This window comes from Coffea arabica, chromosome 5e, assembly GCF_036785885.1.
Source record: "Coffea arabica cultivar ET-39 chromosome 5e, Coffea Arabica ET-39 HiFi, whole genome shotgun sequence".
Taxonomy (NCBI): domain Eukaryota; kingdom Viridiplantae; phylum Streptophyta; class Magnoliopsida; order Gentianales; family Rubiaceae; genus Coffea; species Coffea arabica.
In genome coordinates, this window is record NC_092318.1 from 37,419,603 (window position 1) to 37,439,305 (window position 19,703).

The 19,703-nt window shown below is 34.6% G+C and overlaps 1 protein-coding gene and 1 long non-coding RNA gene across 2 annotated transcripts; one reads left to right on the forward strand and one right to left on the reverse strand.

Annotated features, from left to right (window-relative positions):
• Positions 1 to 2,936: 2,936 nt before the first annotated feature.
• Positions 2,937 to 6,912, reverse strand: LOC140006989 (uncharacterized). Its single transcript, XM_072049658.1, has 5 exons — positions 6,763 to 6,912; positions 6,544 to 6,627; positions 4,340 to 4,435; positions 3,957 to 4,055; positions 2,937 to 3,083 (listed from the first exon to the last, which is right to left on the reverse strand). The coding sequence occupies exons 1-5, from the start codon at positions 6,802 to 6,804 to the stop codon at positions 2,937 to 2,939; spliced, it is 468 nt and encodes a 155-aa protein (XP_071905759.1). The 5' UTR covers positions 6,805 to 6,912.
• A 2,042-nt stretch (positions 6,913 to 8,954) lies between these two features.
• On the forward strand, positions 8,955 to 9,409 carry LOC140006269 (uncharacterized). The gene is made up of 2 exons (XR_011813909.1): positions 8,955 to 9,045; positions 9,156 to 9,409. It is a non-coding gene; the product is annotated as an uncharacterized lncRNA (long non-coding RNA).
• The last annotated feature ends 10,294 nt before the right edge of the window (positions 9,410 to 19,703 follow it).

The following is a 19,703-nucleotide window of genomic DNA, read 5'->3' on the forward strand; positions in this document are numbered from 1 at the left end:
TTTCTGCAAGGAAGCACAAAAACATTAAAACACTAAAGGCTAATGCACGTTGGACTTATTCCCGAAGAGAAATCAGACATCTATTATACTTAAATCTTTCAACTCTCTAGAGCCAGTCACACCCACAAATGTGATTGTTCTCATAATTCGACGGACCGCAGTTATTAAATCTCTCAACTTAATTACTATGTAGTCATGAAGCATTCAGCTAAAGCCTAAAGCATACCAAAACCCAAGAAAATTTAGCTTTCAGCAGTATTTCAAGAAAGAAATATGGACAGCAGAAATATGAGGAGCTAATTGAGTTTTGTCTATTAATCAAATAGCAAATATCTTTCAGGTTGGTGGTGGTATAGCTCCATTGAAGGAACTTTGGCTGCCAGAGAAGGAAAAAAATAGACGACAAACAAGAAACGGCAGCATGAAGCTCAGAACAGCAAGTGTAGCTTTTCTGGCCTTGGGTTCCTTGAAGTTGTCCTTCTCCTCAAGCAACTGAATGAAGCTTTTAGCGAAATTAATCACAGCGTCTCCTCTGGCTTCTAACATCTGAAGTTGAGCACTAGTGAGATGTTTTATTACTATCTCTGCCACAACATTGCCCTTCATTGTTTCTAATTTAGTAGTTGTGGTTATGGCTTCTTCCTGCCCTTTAGAAGTGGTATTTATTGATGAAAAAGGGGTCAGCTCGGATGAAGCAACAGTCTCCAATGCAAGTGAAGTTGCCGGAGTCAATGGATCAGTTAAATTCTGCACAGTCAATAAATCTACAATCAGTTTGATGAGTCTGAGCGTGTAAAGCTCTTCCATCAACAATTACAAAAGCTCTCTAATAACAAGTAAACATTTTCTTTCACAAATCTCCTTATCACAAAATTTCTGATGAAAGGCCTATGCAGTACAATCAAAAATAAGAAAACACAAATTTGATGGAAATAAATAACTTATTAATAAAAAATACAACTAGTAAGAGAATGCTGTCTTTAAAGAACTTTTGCACCAAGTAGAAAGACAAAGTAAATCTATACAAACTCCAAAAGAAATCAATAGTAATAATAGCAATATAGTACTACTTTATTACCATAACGTCAGTCCTTGAAGATGGAGGTATGGGCTTAGGTGAAGCAACAGTCACCAATGCAAGTGAACTTGGACTCAATGAATCAGTCATATTCTATGCCACAGAAGCACAACAATTCAGTTCAATAATGCTAAACAAGTAAAAGTTAACAAACCAACAATTCTGCAAGCTCTCTGTATCAAGTAAATATTCATTTACAGGTCTCCTAACAAAAGCAATCCAATAAAAGCCCCATGCCATAACATTAAAAAATGAGATCCAAATTAACAAGAAAAAAATAACTCATCAATTGAACAAAGCACTAGTCAAATAATGCTGTGTTTAAACAAGTTTTACACAATGTAACAAGGAAAAGTACTCAAACTATGTGAACTCCAAACAAATCCAAAGATAATAAAAGCAAATTAGCAGCACTTTATTACCATAACTTTGGTAATCGATGGCAGTGAGATTAGGTCACATGATTCAACAGTCTCCAGTGCAATAAAGTTGCCGGACTCGATAAATTACCTATATTCTGTAGCAGAAATATATCTAAAATCAATTTGATGAATCTAAACAATAATACAACATGGCCATGCACGCTCTCTATAGAAAAAAGGGTAAAAAGCAAAAAAACCCTCCGTGGTAAAACTAATGTATAGAAAAACCCCCGTGATTTCAAAACGTACAACACGACACTCCATACTTTGAACTAAATTGTAAAGGTGATGGAATCCGTTAAACTTAACGGAAATGGATGAAATGACCAAAATGCTCTGATATAATTAAGCAAAAGATAGTTCAAAAAAATCATTTATTTATTTTTTGGATAGAGAGAATTGAGTGTTAAGGGGTAGAACAGGTATATTTGTTAAAAATTAGGTATAAATTTTTTTTTAAGATTCCAATAAGTCATTTCCGTTAAGTTTAACGGATTCCATCAATTTTACAATTTAGTTCAAAGTATGAGGTATCATGTTATACGTTTTGAAACCACGGAAGGCTTTTCTGTGTATTAGATTTACTACAGGGGGCCTTTTTGTTTTATACCCTAGAAAAAAATTTCTTTCATAGGTCTTCTAACACAATAAATTCAATAAGAGCCCCATGGCAGTAGAATTAAATAACAAGAAACTAATTTAACATGACAAAAATTATTTATCAAGTAAACAAAGTTCTGCCCAAAGAATGCTGTATTTGGAGAAGGTTTGCACAGTAATAGGGAAAAGTAAAACTATATGAACTCCAAAACAAATCAAATTCTAAAACTACTACTTTCCTCCCACGAATTTAGTACTTGACAAGAGGGAGCGAGGTTAGAAGAACAGTTTCCCTCGATAACAAATAAATATTGTTTCAAAGGCACGTAAGGAATCCAATAATAGCCATATGCAATACACTTAAATAATAAGGCAAATTACATTTTAGCCCTCTGTAGTTTTCGCAAAAATCACATAACCCCCATGATTCAAAAAGCTATACATAAACTCCCTGTAGTTTGGGTTGAACTGTCAAATAGACGGAAAGAACCCATCGTGACGATTCGTGGGCAAAATGTCCAAATTACCCTAATATAAATACAAAAAAGAAGCAGGTGAAGTCAGACTCTCCCTTGCTTTGACCTTTGTCGTGAGAAAGAGAGGGTTATCAGCTTTTACCTTCGGACTTTGGAGAGGGTTTGGTGACTGGTGGGCAGTGATAAGGGTGGTGGGGATCTTGGCTTGCGGAATTTGGCTGCTTTGGGGATTTCTTCTTACAGCTCCTTTCCTTATTTTTGTATTATTTCGCTTTTATTTTTTATTCCCTTCTTTTGAGTTTTGTGAAGGGGTTTGTTATTTATGGGTAGCGTGAAGAGTTGTGTTGTGAAAAGAATCTGTCAGCCACTGGGGAGATATGGTAGGACGCAGCCGGAGGACTTAGCAGCTTCTTCTTCTTCTTCTGTGTCTTCAAACCATAACATTCTACCGTATCCTTCACGCCACCGACAACCCAAGCTCGTGCCAACCCTGAAATGAGAGTGAATCTTGGAACCAGAAATGGAAGGACCAGTCAATCAAAACAAGAGATGCCCTTTGACCCCTGATGTGGACGCAGGTGGGCTGCAATCTCAAGGCTCCACCCTCCCCTGCCCCGAGCCCCTCTTGACTCCCGTTTCGCATTTCATCATATGCCTCCTATCTCTTGCATTTTCCAATTCGTTCATGATTCGCATATGGCCTGGGGAGGGATGTGTGTCTGGATCTTTAAGAATCAGACCATAATTTCATGCGCAAAGATTTAACCGGAGTTGGATCCTGTTCCTCTATATTTGAGAGTTGGTTCCGGTGGACGATTGAGATCGAGCCAGGTCTTGTTAATTCGTTTGAGAGTTGGTTCCGGTGCGTTTCTTCTGCGAAAATTCGCAGTCCAAACTAGATAGCACCTTTCACCTTTTGCTGGAATATGCCTCATGTCTCTTGCATTCCCCCACCTTTAACTAGTTAGCATTCTTTTTGTGTATAGTTAGCATCCTGTCCACATCAGGGTCAAAGGGTAATATGGGAATGGTTCTTATTGATACTAGTAGTACAAGCACGTTTTGCCCACGAACCATCACGATGAGTTCATTCCGTGTATTTGATAGTTCAACCCAAACTACAGAGAGTTTATGTATAGCTTTTTGAATCATGGGAGGTTATGTGATTTTTGCAAAAATCACAGGAGGCTAAAATGTAATTTGTCCTAACTAATAAGACACGAATTTAATAGGAAAAAGTAACTTATGAGTTAAACAAAGCACTGTTCTAAGAATGCTGTGTATGAGAAGTTTTGCACAATGTAGCAAGGCAAAGTAAAACTATACAAACTCTAATACGAAAAAAACAATAATAATATCAAATCACAAGTACTTAATTACCGTAACTGTAGAACTTGAGGACACAGGAGTTGGGTGATCAGATGAAGCAATAGTGTCCGATGCAAATGAATTTCCAAGACTAAACCAGTCAGTAATATTCTGTACCAAAAATATATCTAAAATCAGTTCAAGAAGTCTAAAAGAGTAAAACTCTTCAATCCAATCATGCAAGCACTCTAGAACAAGAAACATTATTTGAGAGGTCTCTTAACACAAGCTGTCTAATAAGAGCTCCATGCAATACAATTAAATAACGAGAACGGAACTTAATGGGAAAACCGAACTTATCACCTAAACATTAATTTTTTGAATGCCAAAACAAACTATGTGAACACCGAAACAAATTAACTACTAATAAGAACAAATTACGAGCATCTTACTACCATGACTTTCGTACTTGACGACAGAGGTATGACATCAGATGAACCAACAGTATCCAATGCAAGTGAAGCTGCCGTATTCAATGGATCAATTGTTTTCTGTACAAGAATTACATCTAAAATCAGTTTGATAATTCTAAACAAGAAAAACTCCGCAAAGATCTTCATAATAAATATTTTTTGCAGAAGATAAATGCTGTTACAAAGAGGATACCAATAGAATTTAAAAAGATGATGGAGTAGGTGAATTACGTCTGCAGGCTGGCTTGGCCTAAAAAATGTCCAAGCGTTCTGACAAGTGACTAATTTTCGCTATATTCGAATGATATTTTATGTTATTTTTAGTCACTTTGGCAATATTGTAGGAAGAAAATGGATCAGTTTGGCTATAATTGGTGTAAAATGCTCTTCAGTGATTAAATGAGGTTTTTGTCACTTTTTACTTGCATTTTGTCCATAATTTGTATAGGGGTTGGAAATATACTTCGTTTGGATGAAGAGGAAGTTGATAGCTTTGACATATCTTTGTATTTGGGCTATAACTTGAGCTACAATGATCGGATTGAGATGATTATTGAACCATTTTGAAGGCAAGAAATAGATCTACAAATCTTGTGAAGACATCGAAATCCAGTTTGAAGGTTTTCCCTGTCAAAAAACCGAGTTACAGTAGCCAATTTCTATTGGACAAAACTGAAACAAGGCAGTGAGCAGTCAAGGGTATTTCTATCATTTATCCGTCTACACAAATCCAAATGAGGTGATTCTTGATGCATTGGAAAGCTAACTTAAAGGGCTACAAGTTTCATGTTTTGGTCAAGAGTTAATTCAGCTTCTATCATCAAGAAATGTTCAGTTGAAGTTGAGGCAGAATTGGAACAACATTGAAGACTAGACAGAAATTGCTAAGAATGGTAGGGGAGCAATCCGGCCAGATTTGTGGCCGGATTCTGGTCAGAAATGGCGGCTCTCCACTTACACATCTTGTTTCTTCCTCCAATAATTTACAGCTGTTGATGGACGTGTGACAACAACTTTTTGCAGCTGTAAAAGTGATGTTTGAAGCCTCATTTCTTGACTAAATCATTTATAAATTGCCATGAACTTGCAAGGACAAAGAGAGCTTGGAGAGTGCAAGAAATATTACGAAAAAATGTAGTTCTTACATTTTCTTAGTATTAGGTTAGTTTATTATAGGATAGTTTAACTAGTAGTTCATCCTTTTTGTTTATTAGCTAGGCAAAGATGAAGAAGGAGATGAAGATGGAGGAGATGAACTTATGTGACAAGGGATATATTTCTTTCCAAACTCTTTATCTTTTGTACTTGATTTTAAATTTAGTTAATATACAAGTTTTGGATTTTAAGTTTATTATGTGTTTCTAAAGTTTATGCCGTAGGTTTGGTTGAACTTTCTATGATTGTTAGTGTTTATTATGCTATTATTTTGAGTAAGTTATTTAGCACTTTAACTCTTTAAATCATGATTAACTTGGTACCATTAATTGTGATGATCTTAATGTGTTGTTTCTTCAATGAAAATTGAGATTTAACACTAGTTCAAGAAGTGCTAAACCTAAGGAGTACACTCACGAGAGTAGAGGTGCACCTATGTGGCTTTAGTAATTTATTTTATGTAATTTCATAGAAGAAATGAACTTGTAGCTAATTTCATAACCATGAGAGTAGGTATAGATTAGTTATAAGTATAGTTAATTCACTACGAAAGTAGGTTTTACATATATAAGAAAATTACGCCATAGCTAGCCAAGATAGTAGTACTTAATGATCCAAAAATAATACTTATATGAGTAGTTAGGGATACCATAACCTAAGGAGCTTTCCTTTGTTATTATCTTGCATAAGTTTAGCATAGTTTTATTTTTTTTAATTCATTGATCGTCTAAATAATAGAGAAGTTTTAGTAGTGCCGGTAATTATCCAATCTTTCTCGTGGGATCAACCCGATATTTGCCCTAAACTACTAATTTGATCTGTATACTTGCAATCAAAACGGGTATATTTCGAAATTAAACTTGTATTTATATTAAAATCCTGTCACGTTCGTCTTGATCGCACCGAAATCCTTCACATCCTTTTTTGGCGAATCCAAAACAGAACAATGGATCATCATACACAATAATAATAACAGATGAAAACATAAGGTTTAGTTTTCCTATAATAAATTTTAACCTTTCCTGAATTACCTTAAGTAAGTCCGAGTTCTCCATAGTGGAACCAACACCGGTCGGCGATTGAAAATCCAACGCCAATGATTCAGAACTCGAGCACTTTCTCCCAGGGTAGAGTGGAAATACAAAACAAAAAAATTCAAAAAATCAGTATAGTAATTCCGATTTGATGAGGGGAGAAATTAGCCATATCAACAAAATAATAATGTCAATAAAATAATAACGTTTCTGGACCTTCATCCGGGGGCATCCGGGGTTTATATGAGGGATTTTCATCGGTTTTGATCTCCGGTTTTGATCTTTGTGTTATAATGGGAGTTGCGAGGCAGAGATCGAAGTTTGTCAAAGGTGAGAAGGCTGTTTACACTTTACAGGAGCTGATGCTGATTTGGGACTTTGTGGGGCAAGCCCAGCATAGTATAGGCCACATGTTGGAATTAGTTTGACGGCATTAGGAGCTGAATGCACAAATATTGCTTAATTTGTTTAAAATATTTTGCGTGACGATTAGGCCACTTTCTTCTCCAATCTTAAAAAAAAAAAATTATATCTCCAATAAAGTACTATTAAAAATAGTCTATCGTAATGAAATTTATCATCATAGTTTATCATTAAACAACAAATATGGGCATAAAATTTGACACTCATTCCTTTGTAATTGTGCAAAATAAATTAAACTTTATTAGATGAGGGCATTTTAAGACATCCAATAAATTTTTTATGCTATTTCAACATTTGGGTACTAAAAGTGTCAAATTAGGGCGGTAAATGTAATTTTAAAACTTTGAGAGAGTTTAGTGAAATTGCTGAAAACCTCAGGGTAGGTTTGTGAAATTATCACTTTATCATAAAACATTCTACCATTCCTTTAGAGAAATAACAATAATGTTGTTACTTGTTACCAATATATTCTTACTACAATATTGCCAATGTAAACATCTGTTTAGTGCTATTGGGCCTCCCTAATATTGCAAATAAAGTCTCTTTAAATCACATAAATTGAGCAAGAGACATAAAAATTTTATATATTATATAGTACCACTTTCATATGAGGCAGCATATATGTAAATTGTGACTCCTATGTCACTCTAACTAGAAAATCAAAAGCGTACTCTGAAAAATGAAGGCAGTATTACATAAATATTGAAGAAATTTTGTAACAAGATGGTATCCCCATTTTTTTAAGTAAAATTTGGATAGGCTGGTTCCGATCACAACCACGGATCAGGGCATGCCTTTGACCACAAGTTGGTCCAACAAAGCTCATTATCATTTTTCATATAAGAAAGGTAGTAGAAAACAAAATATCTATTTAAGATTCTAGTATCAATCCAACTTTCTAATCAAATCACATTATAGTGAAGCTATACTACTAACCGGAATGAATATATCAAACATTCTAAACCTCAGCAGGATTATGAACGATTTACATGAGTTGTAAATTGTTTGATTCTCTAGCCTATAAGTTCTTGGGCACTAAAGCAGACATTGCAACACAGCACATGAGCAACATGGCTCATGTATGGTACCACTTTTTTTCTTCTTATTTTAATCAAACAAGTCACATGTTGTACACTTGACCATAGAAAAAGTAAATATGTTGACCATAAAATGTTGCTTGTTTAAAATTAAATAAAATACAAATGCTATTACGCCTTTTACTTTCCTAACTCAATAATAGAAGTCAGTTTATCAAACTATCACCAATTTTTCCAGTCTTATGGAATGGCGAATTAGTCATTAAGATTTCTTGAGTATCAAATACATGTTTGCAAAGAGTTGACATATGGTTTAATGGTTTTTCTTTTTCATATTTTATCCTTTCTCCTGTCAATTTATGCCATAGAAATCCCCCCAAATAATTTGACCCTATGGACCAATAACATCAATAGATTTAGATAGGTATGGTTTTTTTTTTTCCACACAATTTAAGAAAAGTTGTTAGTTTTGTTGGAAGAATAAATCTAGTTTATTATCTTCCTAAAATTTTCTTACATTAAATGGAGTATGACTAATTAAATTTACATTAAATAAGTTAGGTTATATTCAATAACAACTTACATTAAAAAAATGGCATTTTAGAGAAATTATAAGTTAACTACATTCTTTAATTAAACAGTGGATTATAATTTAGAAAAATGAAAAAGGAAAATAAACTTATCAAAGTGGAAAAGAGGAAGTAAAATTTAATCAACAGTTCTATAAATAGGCTCAGTTATCACTAATAGAAGTATATTCTTCCACTCTCCACAGCCAAAATTTTTATGTGCTAATCGCTATACTATCGTTGGGATGATGGGCATAGTGTTTAAACTTGTCCTTTTGATTCTCATGCTTTGCCCCCTGGCAATCAACTCAAGCCTTCAGTACCTTACTTTTGTGCAACAATGGCCGAAAGGCTATTGTACTGTTAATCCAGCTAATCCAAGCAGATGTCAAAGAAACCCTTTGCCAACCGTTTGACAATCCATGGTCTTTGGCCGGGCAACTTCACCAAAATTTTGCTAAGTTGCATAGGTTCTTGATATACTCCACTATGTATAATTTCTCTAGGGCTTTCAAATGTCTTGAACATGAAATATGCACCTACACAGGTTCACTAATGTAATGATCATTCTTGTAAGTAGACTTTCCAGGATTGGAACAACAGAAGCTTACAGTGGCCAGACCTCGCGAAACCATCGCCAACTGCGCAAATGTTTCAACACAAGAGGTTTCAATCATTTTGGAGACATGAATGGGACATGCATGGGAAATGCTCGGAAAACATGTAGTAACTTCTATAATAGAGACAGAAGAGGTTTCAATCGTTTTGTAATGTAGTAACTTTTATTGTCTTCATCATTCTCATTTCATACACTTCATCTCAGAATTCATTTTATTTGCTACATGATCTTCTCCCACAATAACGATGCTCAATGCCATTTTTAGTTGGGAAGTACTAAAGTGTGGTGGAAATGGTGAGATGATTTATGCAGGGAAACTTATTGTGTCGGTGCCACAACTCCCAGTTCGCAAAAATCGTGAAGGACAATCAATAATTGTTGTCATAACAGCAGTGAAACAAATGCCAATTTCTACCAGGACTGGAGTTTGATAGGGAGGAGTCACGCACATCAAATCTGGCACATGGTTACTGATAGCTCTGTAAATAGTATAATTTATTGAACTTACGGTAGGATTGCTGCCAGGACGTATATTATGTCCTTGACTTAGCTGAATAGTCCTGCTGAAGTATGTGGTTTCACTGCTGCTACGACAACGATTATTGAGTGTCCTTCACGATTTCTGTGAACTGGGAGTTGTGGCACCGGCACGATAAGTTTCCCTGCATAAATCATCTCACCATTTCCACCACACTTTAGTACTTCCCAACTAAAATGGCATTGAGCATCGTTATTGTTGTGGAAGATCATGTAGCAAATAAAATGAATTCTAAGATGAAGTGAATGAATTGAGAATAATGAAGACAAATAAAAGTTACTACATTACAAGAGAGCTATTATAGTACTACTGACTCGCTGTGGGATTTCATTCATTTGTTAGCTTTTACAACTCTCAACTCTATACAACCCAACTACATCAAAAAACGTGATTATTTTTTATAATTCAATGGATCACAGCTATTAAATCTCTCAGCTTACCATATAGCCATAAAGCATCCAGCTAAAGCCTAAAGCATATCAAAACCCAAGAAAATTCAGTTTTCAGCAGCATCCCAAGAAAGAAATGTGGACGGCAGAATTATGAGCAGCTAAGTTTTGTCTGTTAATCAAACAGCAAAATTCTTTCAGGTTGGTGATGGCATAGCTCCATTGAAGGAACTTTGGCTACTAGAGTAGGACAAAAATAGATGGCAAACAAGAAATGGCAGCATGAAGCTCAGAACAGCAAGTGTAGCTTTTCTGGTCTTGGGTTCATTGAAGTTGTCCTTCTCCTCGAGCGATTGAATGAAGCTTTTAACGAAATTTATCACAGCATCCAAAACACTCTTAGGTTGTAGATAGATGTCTCTGGCATCTAACATCTGAAGTTGAGTACTCCTGAGATGTTTCGTTACAATCTCTGCCACAAATTACACTTCATTATTTCTGATTTCATAGTTGTGGACTGATTGTTGAGGCTATGGCTTCTTTCTGCTCTTGAGAAGCGGTATTTACTGATAAAAAAAAGGAGGTCAACTCAGTGAAGCAACAGTTTCTAATGCAAGTGATGTTGCCGGAGTCAATGGATCAGTTAAATTCTGTACAGTATATACATCTACAATCAGTTTGATGAGTCTAAACGTGTAAAGCTCTTCCATCAACAATTACACAAGCTCTCTGATAATAAATACTCCATCCGTCCCAATTTTGGGAATTCAACTTTTTTAGAATAGTAGTTTAATTGTGATGTTTGTATTTCTATTTTCAATTTTACTCTCACAAATTCAAAATTTAAATTTGAAAGGTGACATGCATATGAATAGAAAGAAATATTATATTGGAAAAAGAGACTAAAACATGTTTTAATTTTTTAAACATGACAAATGTTTTGGGACATCTCAAAATGAAAATATGACACTTTTTATGGGATGGAGGGAGTAAATATTTTCTTTCACAAATCTCTTAACACAAAATATTTGATGAAAGGCCAATGCAGTACAATCAAATAACAAAACACAAATTTGAGGGAAAAAATAACGCATTAAAAAAAAAAAGAACTAGTTAAAGAATGCCGTGTTTAAAGAACTTTTGCACCATGTAGCAAGGCAAAGTAAATCTATACATACTCTAAAAGAAATGAAATGGTAATAATAGTAAAACAGTACTACTTTATTACAATAACTTCAGTACTTGAAGATGGAGATACGGGCTTAGGTGAAGCAACAGTCCCCCAGATGCAAGTGAAGTTGCCGGACTCAATGAATCAGTCATATTCTATACCACAAATACATCATAGTTTAGTTCAATAAGGCTAAACAAGTAAAAGTTAATAATCAAGAATTCTGCAAGTTCTTCTCCTAACACAAGCAATCCAATAAGAGCCCTATACCATAACCTTAAAAAATGAGATACAAATTAATAAGAAAAAAAGTACTCAAACTATGTGAACCCCTAAACAAATCCAAAGCTAATAAAAGCAAATTAGCAGTAGTTTATTACCATAACTTTAGTACTCGACGACAGAGAGGTGAGGTCACATGATTTAACAGTCTCCAGTGCAAGTGAAGTTGCCAAACTCTTTTTTTTTTTCTCGGGACACAAATAAATTTTATTCTAAACCTACTCCTATTCTACACTAAGGGGAAGGCATGGATTCAAAAGGGTCAATGAAGAATTCAGAGGGGACTGAATAGACACCGAACCAAACAGATGTCTTTGCATCCGCTGGTGAAATTTTCAAAGAATCTTAAACAAGAATGCAGGTCAAGAGATTCGATTCCACCGGTGAAGTTGCCAGACTCGATAAATCAGCTATATTCTATGCCAAAAATACGTCTAAAATCAATTTGATAAGTCTAAACAAGTAACAAAACACGATCATGCAGTCTTTCAATTGACAGTCAACAATTTCATAGGTCTCCTAACTCAAAGAATCCAATAAAAGCCTCATGGCAGTACAATTAACTAACGAGACACTAATTTAACAGGAAAAAATTGTTTGTTGAGTAAATGAAAAGCTGGTCAAAGACCGCTGTGTTTGGAGAAGTTTTGCACAGTAACAGGAAAAGTACTCAAATTATATCAACTCCAAAACAAATCAAATTCTAAAACTACAACTTTACTCCCATGACTTTTTTACTTAATGACAAAGGGGTGAGGTCAGATGAACAGTTTCCCTCGAAAACAAGCAAATATTCCTTCAAAGGTACACAAACATCCGAATAATAGACCTATGCGATACACTTAAATAACAAGACACAAATTTAATACGAAAACTAACTTATAAGTTAAACAAAGCACTATTCCAAGAATGCGGTCATCGGAGAAGATTAGCACAACAATGAAAAGTACTAAAACTATATGAGTTCTAAAATAAATCAAATGATAATAAGAGCAAATTACTAGTAGTGTATTACGATGACTTTACTACTAAAGGGGTGGCATCAGATGAAGCAACCGTCTCCAATGCAAGTGAAGTTGCGGGATTTGATGGATCAGCTATATTCTGTACCACAAATGCAACTAAATTAAATGTGATAAGTCTGAATGAGTAAAAATCCTACATCAACAATGACACAAGCTCTCTATAACAATTAAATATTCTTTCCCACCCTCCTAACACAAGTTAGTTAATAGAAGCCCTACATAGCACAATCAAATAACAATACACAGATTTGATGGGAAAAAATAACTCATTAATTGAACAAAGCAATAGCAAGAGCATGCTGTATTTAAGAAGTTTTGCACAATGTAGGAACGCAGAGTAAAACTATACGAACTCTAACACAAAAAAAAAAATAATAATAATATCAAGTTACAAAAACTTCATTACCGTAACTGTAGAACTTGACGACAGAGGGGTAGGGTGAGCAGATGAAGCAACAGTGTCCGATGCAAATGAAGTTCCAAGACTAAACCAATCAGTAATATTCTGTACCAAAAATATATCTAAAATCAGCTCAAGAAGTCAAAAAAATAGAACTCTTCAATCCAATCATGCAAGCACTCCACAATAAGAAACATTATTTCAGAAGTCTCTTAATACAAGCAATCCAATAAGAGCTCCGTGCAATACAATTAAATAACAAGAAAGAAACTTAATGGGAAAACCAAACTTATCACTTAAACAAAGCATCTGCGCTTGGAGATATTTTGTCAAACGTAACAACTAAGTAACTATGTGAATGTCAAAACAAACTATGTGAGCATCAAAACAAATCAAATACTAATAAGAACAAATTACGAGCATCTTATTACCGTAACTTTCATATTTGATGGCAGAGGTGTGACATCAGATGAACCAATAGTCTCTAATGCAAATAAAGCTACCGTATTCAATGGATCCATAGTATTCTGTACAAGAATTACATCTAAAATCAATTTAATAATTCTAAACAAGCAAACTCCTCAACAAGTATGCAAACTCTCTACAATAAATATTTTTTATAAGTATCGAAACACAAGTTAAATAAAAGTCCTATGCAGTACGATTATATAACAAGACAGAAAATTTGGATAAGTTTTGCATAATACAGCAGGAAAGAGTAACGGTCCAAAAACTTCAAAACAAATCAATGTTTATGAGACCAAATTACCAGTAATTTATTACCGCATCTTTGTTTTAAATTGTTCTGCATGGCCTAAAGTTTCACGTACAAAAGAGAATTAGGAGCTGCTACTGGAGTTGGGTACAATTTTGTTTCTTTCTCTTTCGTGTACTGATATATGGAAAGGTATGCTGATTAATATAAAGTTGAAATTTTGCTAAAAAAAACGAGAATGCTGTGCTAACTCTAATAGAAAGGGGATGAAGTAGGTGAATTATTATCATGTGTGGCTTTGTCCCATATCGTTTTTTGTACAAGGGAGTCTTTCTCTTAGTTTGTTATAAATACAGTGAGCATGTGATGGGATTAAATGCATCAAACCAAAAGATCTTTAGTAGACTATTTGGGTCTTTGGGTCATTAAAATTTTTGTTTAGTAAAATATTTTGATCTCTTTTGTATTTTAAGTATTAGGTGTTTTGAACCTAAAAACACTCTCCTAAGGCATTTTTGTACTCTCTTTTTCATAGTAGAATTTTGTTCCTCCTCTGTGGAGGTAGGTTAATTTTACTAAACCATGTAAATTCCTGTGTTTCTGTTTTATTTATTTTTGCTTTGTTATTTGTCTTTTGGGATTTTGGGATTGCCAAAATTATTTCGTCAATTTTCTAAGGTCAGACCTAATAAACTGGTATCAAAGTTTCTTCTAAGGATTTCGATTTTGTGACAACAATGACAATAACAAAGACCGTTGTCGAGAAATTCAATAGGAATGTTAACTTCAGGATGTGACAGCTCAAGATGGAAGCCATTTTGGTTCAAAATGGAGTTGATTTAGTGATACAAGGAGTTGAGAAAAAGTTAGAGAGTGTAACAGATGCAAATTTTGCTAAGATGGATAAGAAATCTCGATCCAGTATTATCTTAAATCTCTCTAACAAGGTTTTGCGGGAGGTAGCCGCTGAGACTTCGACAATGGCCATGTGGGACAAATTTAAAGCTTTGTACATGAAAAAAACAATTAAGAATCGACTTTATTGAAAGTAAAGTCCGTATATGCTTCGCACGACTGAAGGTATATCTATATTCTCACATCTTGATAAATTTGATTCCATTATTATGGATTTGGAGAATATAGATTTAAAAATTGATGATGAGGATCAGACCCTATTATTTTTATGTTCTCTTCCCCAGTCGTTTAGATATTTTCATGATACTATAATTTATGGAAAAGAAACAATTTCGTATCAAAAAATTAAATCTACATTAAAATCTAAGAAGCAGATAAACAGGAATATTATCAAAAAATTAATGGAGGTTAGGCAGAAGGTCTAGTTGCTAAGGGCAGAACCAAAAGAAAAGAATTTGACAGTGATAGATCTAAATCTAAATCTAAATCCAAATAGAAATTTGGAGTGTAATTACTGTCACAAAATGGGGCACATTAAGGTAAATTGCTTTAAATTGAAAACTAGATTAAAGCAAAGGGAAAATATGGTGAGAAAAATACTAAAATTGTCGAATCTTGTGTTGCAGCTAATGAGAATGACAAAAATATTTTTGGTGACTGATGACAGGACAAGGTCTAAAAATAAATCAATTTTAAATTCGGGGTGTTCTTATCACATGTGTCCTAATAAGGATTTGTTTTCCACTTATAAACCTTGTAATGATGAATTGTTTGGATGGGCAATAATGCCATTTGTGTTGTTGGTAAGGGTACAATCTGAATTAAAATGTATGTTGATATTGTGAGAACACTCACTAATATTAGACATGTTCTTGATTGGAAAAAGAATCTCACTAATGTTAGACATGTTTTTGATTCGAAAAAGAATCTCATCTATTTGGGCATGCTGGAGACTCTTGGGTGCAAATGCACAACTGAAAATGGTATTATGAAAGTTTCAAAAGGTGCTCTTGTTATTATGAAAGCTTGTAGATCTGATAGTTTGTATATTTTGCAGCGATCTACTGTCACAGGTTCGGTTGTAGTTTCATCATCATCTTTATCTAATTCTGGTATCACCAAATTATGACATATGCGTTTGGGACATATGGGTGAGAATGGCTTGAACATGTTAAGTAAACAGGGACTTCTTTGTGGTCAAAGTACTGAATCATTGGAATTCTATGAATACTGTATTTTTGAAAAGTAAAAAAGAGTAAGTTTCAGGTCACGAGCAATTTATAAGACGAAAGGTACTCTTAATTATATTTATTCAGATTTATCGGGTCTATCTCGTGTTCCATCTAAGGATGGTACCAGGTATATGTTAACTTTCATTGATGATTATTCAAGAAAAGTTTAGGTTTATTTTCTTAAACATAAGAATGATGTCTACCTCACTCTCAAGTAATGAAAAGTTTGATTGAGAACAGATAGATAGATAGATAAAGCGGCTTAGAACAGATAATGGCATGAAATTTTGTAAAGGTGAATTTGATAAATTATGTAAGAATGAAGGAATTGTTTGGTATCACATTGTTAGGATGACGCCTCAACAAAATGGCCTGTCCGAATGTATAAACAGAACACTTTTAAAGAGAGCAAGGTATATGATCTCTAATGTTGGGTTGACAATGGAATTTTGGGCAGAGGCGATCTCTATGGCTTGTTATATTATCAACCGTACTTCTTGTGCAACTTTTGATTTCAAAACTAACAAGTTTGGTCAGATACTCTTGTTGATTATTTTAATTTAAAAGTTTTTGAGTGTTCAGTATACATGAATGTGAATGATGAAAAATTAGAGTTTTGAGCAAAAAAGTGTATTTTTTCCTTGGGTATGCTTCTGAGGTGAAAGGGTACAGATTGTGGTATCCTGATCTCAATTTTTCAAAATTTATAATCAGTAGAGATGTTACTTTTGATGAATTTTCTATGTTATCTTCAAGAAAAAATCTTCTAGTTCTTGTCATGCAGATGATAATATGTAGAAGCAAGTGGAGCTTGAGATTGATAGTTTTGGTCCTTCTATTCAACAAATATTAATAGACGTATTTGAATCTACTGATAAAAATAATTCAGAAGAGAAACAATCATAGACATGCAATAATCATAGGCATCACTTTGCAGGGCGTCGGGGTTTTGCTCGATGAACTTTTTAGGACAGGCACTAGTTCTATTGTGTCGTATAAAAAATGTATAGTATGTGCTAAGTGACTAATTTACGTAATAATTGAATGATATTTTATGCTATTTTTAGTCCCTTTGATTATATTATTGGAAGAAAATAAATCATTTTGGCTATAATTGGGAAAAAATGTCTTAAGTGATTAAATGAAGTTTTTATCACTTTTTACTTGCATTTTGTGAATTTTTGACAGCTTTGACACATTTTCGTATTTTGGCTATAACTTGAGCTACAGTGATCGGATTGAGACGATTCTTGAACCAATTTGAAGATAAGAAATAGATCTACACTTTGGTGAAACATCAAAATCCAGTTCTGAGATTTTCTAGGTCAAAAAATTGAATTATAGTAGCTAATTTCTATTGGTCGAAGCAGAAACAAAGCATTGAGCAGTCAAGGGTATTTCAATCATTTCTTAGACTACACAAATCTAAATGAGGCGATTCTTGATGCATTGGAAAGCTACTCAAAGGGCTACAAGTTTTATGTTTTGGTCAAGAGTTAAATCAGCTTCTATCATCAAGAAAAGTTCAGTTGAATTTGAGGCAAAATCGGAGCAGCAGTGAAGAATGAATAGAAATTGCACAAAAAGTCACTGTAGCAATCCAACCAGAAATTGGCAGGATTTATGGCCGGATTTCTGGCCGGATAATGGCCAGAAAATGCTGCTCTATACGCGGAAAACTTGTTTTGCACCTCCAACAAGTCACATGTAATGCTAGACATGTGACAAACACTTTGCAGCTATAAAAAGGAAGTGTAAGCCTCATTCTTTGACCACCTTTTACCTTTATATAGCCAAAATCTTGCAAGATTCAAGGGAGAGACATATGGGAGAAAGCTTGGAGTCTGCAGAAATGTAGCTCTTCCATTTTCTGAGTGTTAGATGAGTTTAATATAGAGTAGTAGTTCATCCATCTTGTTTATTAGCTAGATGAAGAAGAGGTTGGAGGATGAAGAAGGCAAGGAGATGAACTCATGTGACAAGGGTTACATTCCTTTCCAACTCTTTATCTTTTGTACTTGATTCCAAGTTTAGTTAATATGCAAGTTATGGATTTATATGTTATTATGTGTTTCTAAAGTTTATGCCTTGGGTTTGGTTGAACTTTCTATAATTGCTAGTGTTTATTATTTGGTTAATTGATGCCATTATTTTGAACAAGTTATTTAGCACTTTAGCTCTTTGAAATCATGATTAATTTGGTACCATTGATTGTGATTATTTAAGGTGTTGTTTCTGCAATGAAAATTGAGATTTAACACTGGTTCAAGAAGTGCTAAACATAGGGAGTACACTCACGAGAGTAGAGGTGCATCTATGTGATTTTAGTGATTCATTTCATGTAATTTCATTGAAGAAATGAACTTGTAGCTAATTTCATAACCATGAGAATAGGTATGAATTAGTTATGAGTATAATTGATTCACTACGAAAGTAGGATTCATATGCATAAGGAAATTACACCATAGCTAGTCTAGATAGTAGCATTCAATGATCCAAAATAGCACTTGCATGAGTAGTTAGGGATACCATAACCTAAGGAGCCTTCATTTGTTATTTTCTTGTGTAAGTTCAGTGGGTTTTATTTGTTATAATTCAGAGAGTAGTCTAAATAATAGAGAAGTTTTAGTAGTGCCGGTAATTGTTCAATCTTTTTCGTGGGATCGACCCGATATATACCCTAAACTACTAGTTGACCTGTATACTTGCGGTGAAACGGGTGTATTTCGAATTTTTAACTTGTACGTATTAAAAAAAAAAGCCGTCAGTATGATTAGTGATTGCTGTGTATTTATCTACATTTTCTTGACTGAAACTTTCACAACATATTTCAGGGAAAACGTAGGACCCTTGGACTCACTCGAGTTGGAAGTCATAGAGTTGTTCAAATTTCTGCAGGCTTCATAATATTCTTCTATATCTTAGGTTGGTATTTTAAGCTTCTTAGAATAGTGAACTATCTATCCGTTCCACAGAATTTCTCAACTTACTAATCACTTACCAAAATCTTTGTAAGTGGCTGACTGACTTAATTTACTCGCTGTCAGGACTGGAAGGACTTAAGTGTAAATAGTGAATAATAAATACCTATTTCTGTTTCTGTTAGGTCGGTTACTCAGGTGGTTAGAACTAATGATGTCAGCAGCTCAGTTAGTTAGTAGACGGTTAGCTAGCTAATCTCCTTATAAGGAGCTCAGTACACGAGAGGAGCATTATTAGCAGAATAACAAATTTGATTCTTATTTCTTCCTCAATTCCTCTCACTTTACTCTTCTTCTTCTTCAATTCTTATTCTCCCTAATTTCCTTCCTTCCCTGCGCCTACGGCATCTCAGCCTCAGGAATTCTACTTGAATTCTTGACAAGTGGTATCAGAGCTGCGAATCCTCGGATTATTGCAGCTCATCACAATGGCAGAAGGCACCCGCTTCAAGAATATGGAAGATCAACTACGGAAACAAGAAGTTCGACTGCAGGAAGCTCTGCAATCGATCCTTTCTCTTCAGTAAAACCAGCAAGAAGTTCAACAGCAGCTGCGAGGGGAAATGGAGAACTCCAACAAGGAAATGAGAACAATGATCGCCGGCGTGGACCAGAAACTCAATGCCTTGGTTCAGATCATGGCCAGAGAAAGGAATGGGGACAGAGAGGAAGCAACTCAACTAGAGAAAAGCCCCATTCTACCCACGCCGCCCCCACACACGAAGCTCCAACCGGAGTTTGGCACCAATCAATGCTCAAGAGTCAAACCTCCAAAGGTATTTTTATCCAATCCACCAAGGATCGAATTGCCTTTGTTCGCCGGAGAGAATCCACGCATCTGGCTTCGCAAGTGTCAGAAGT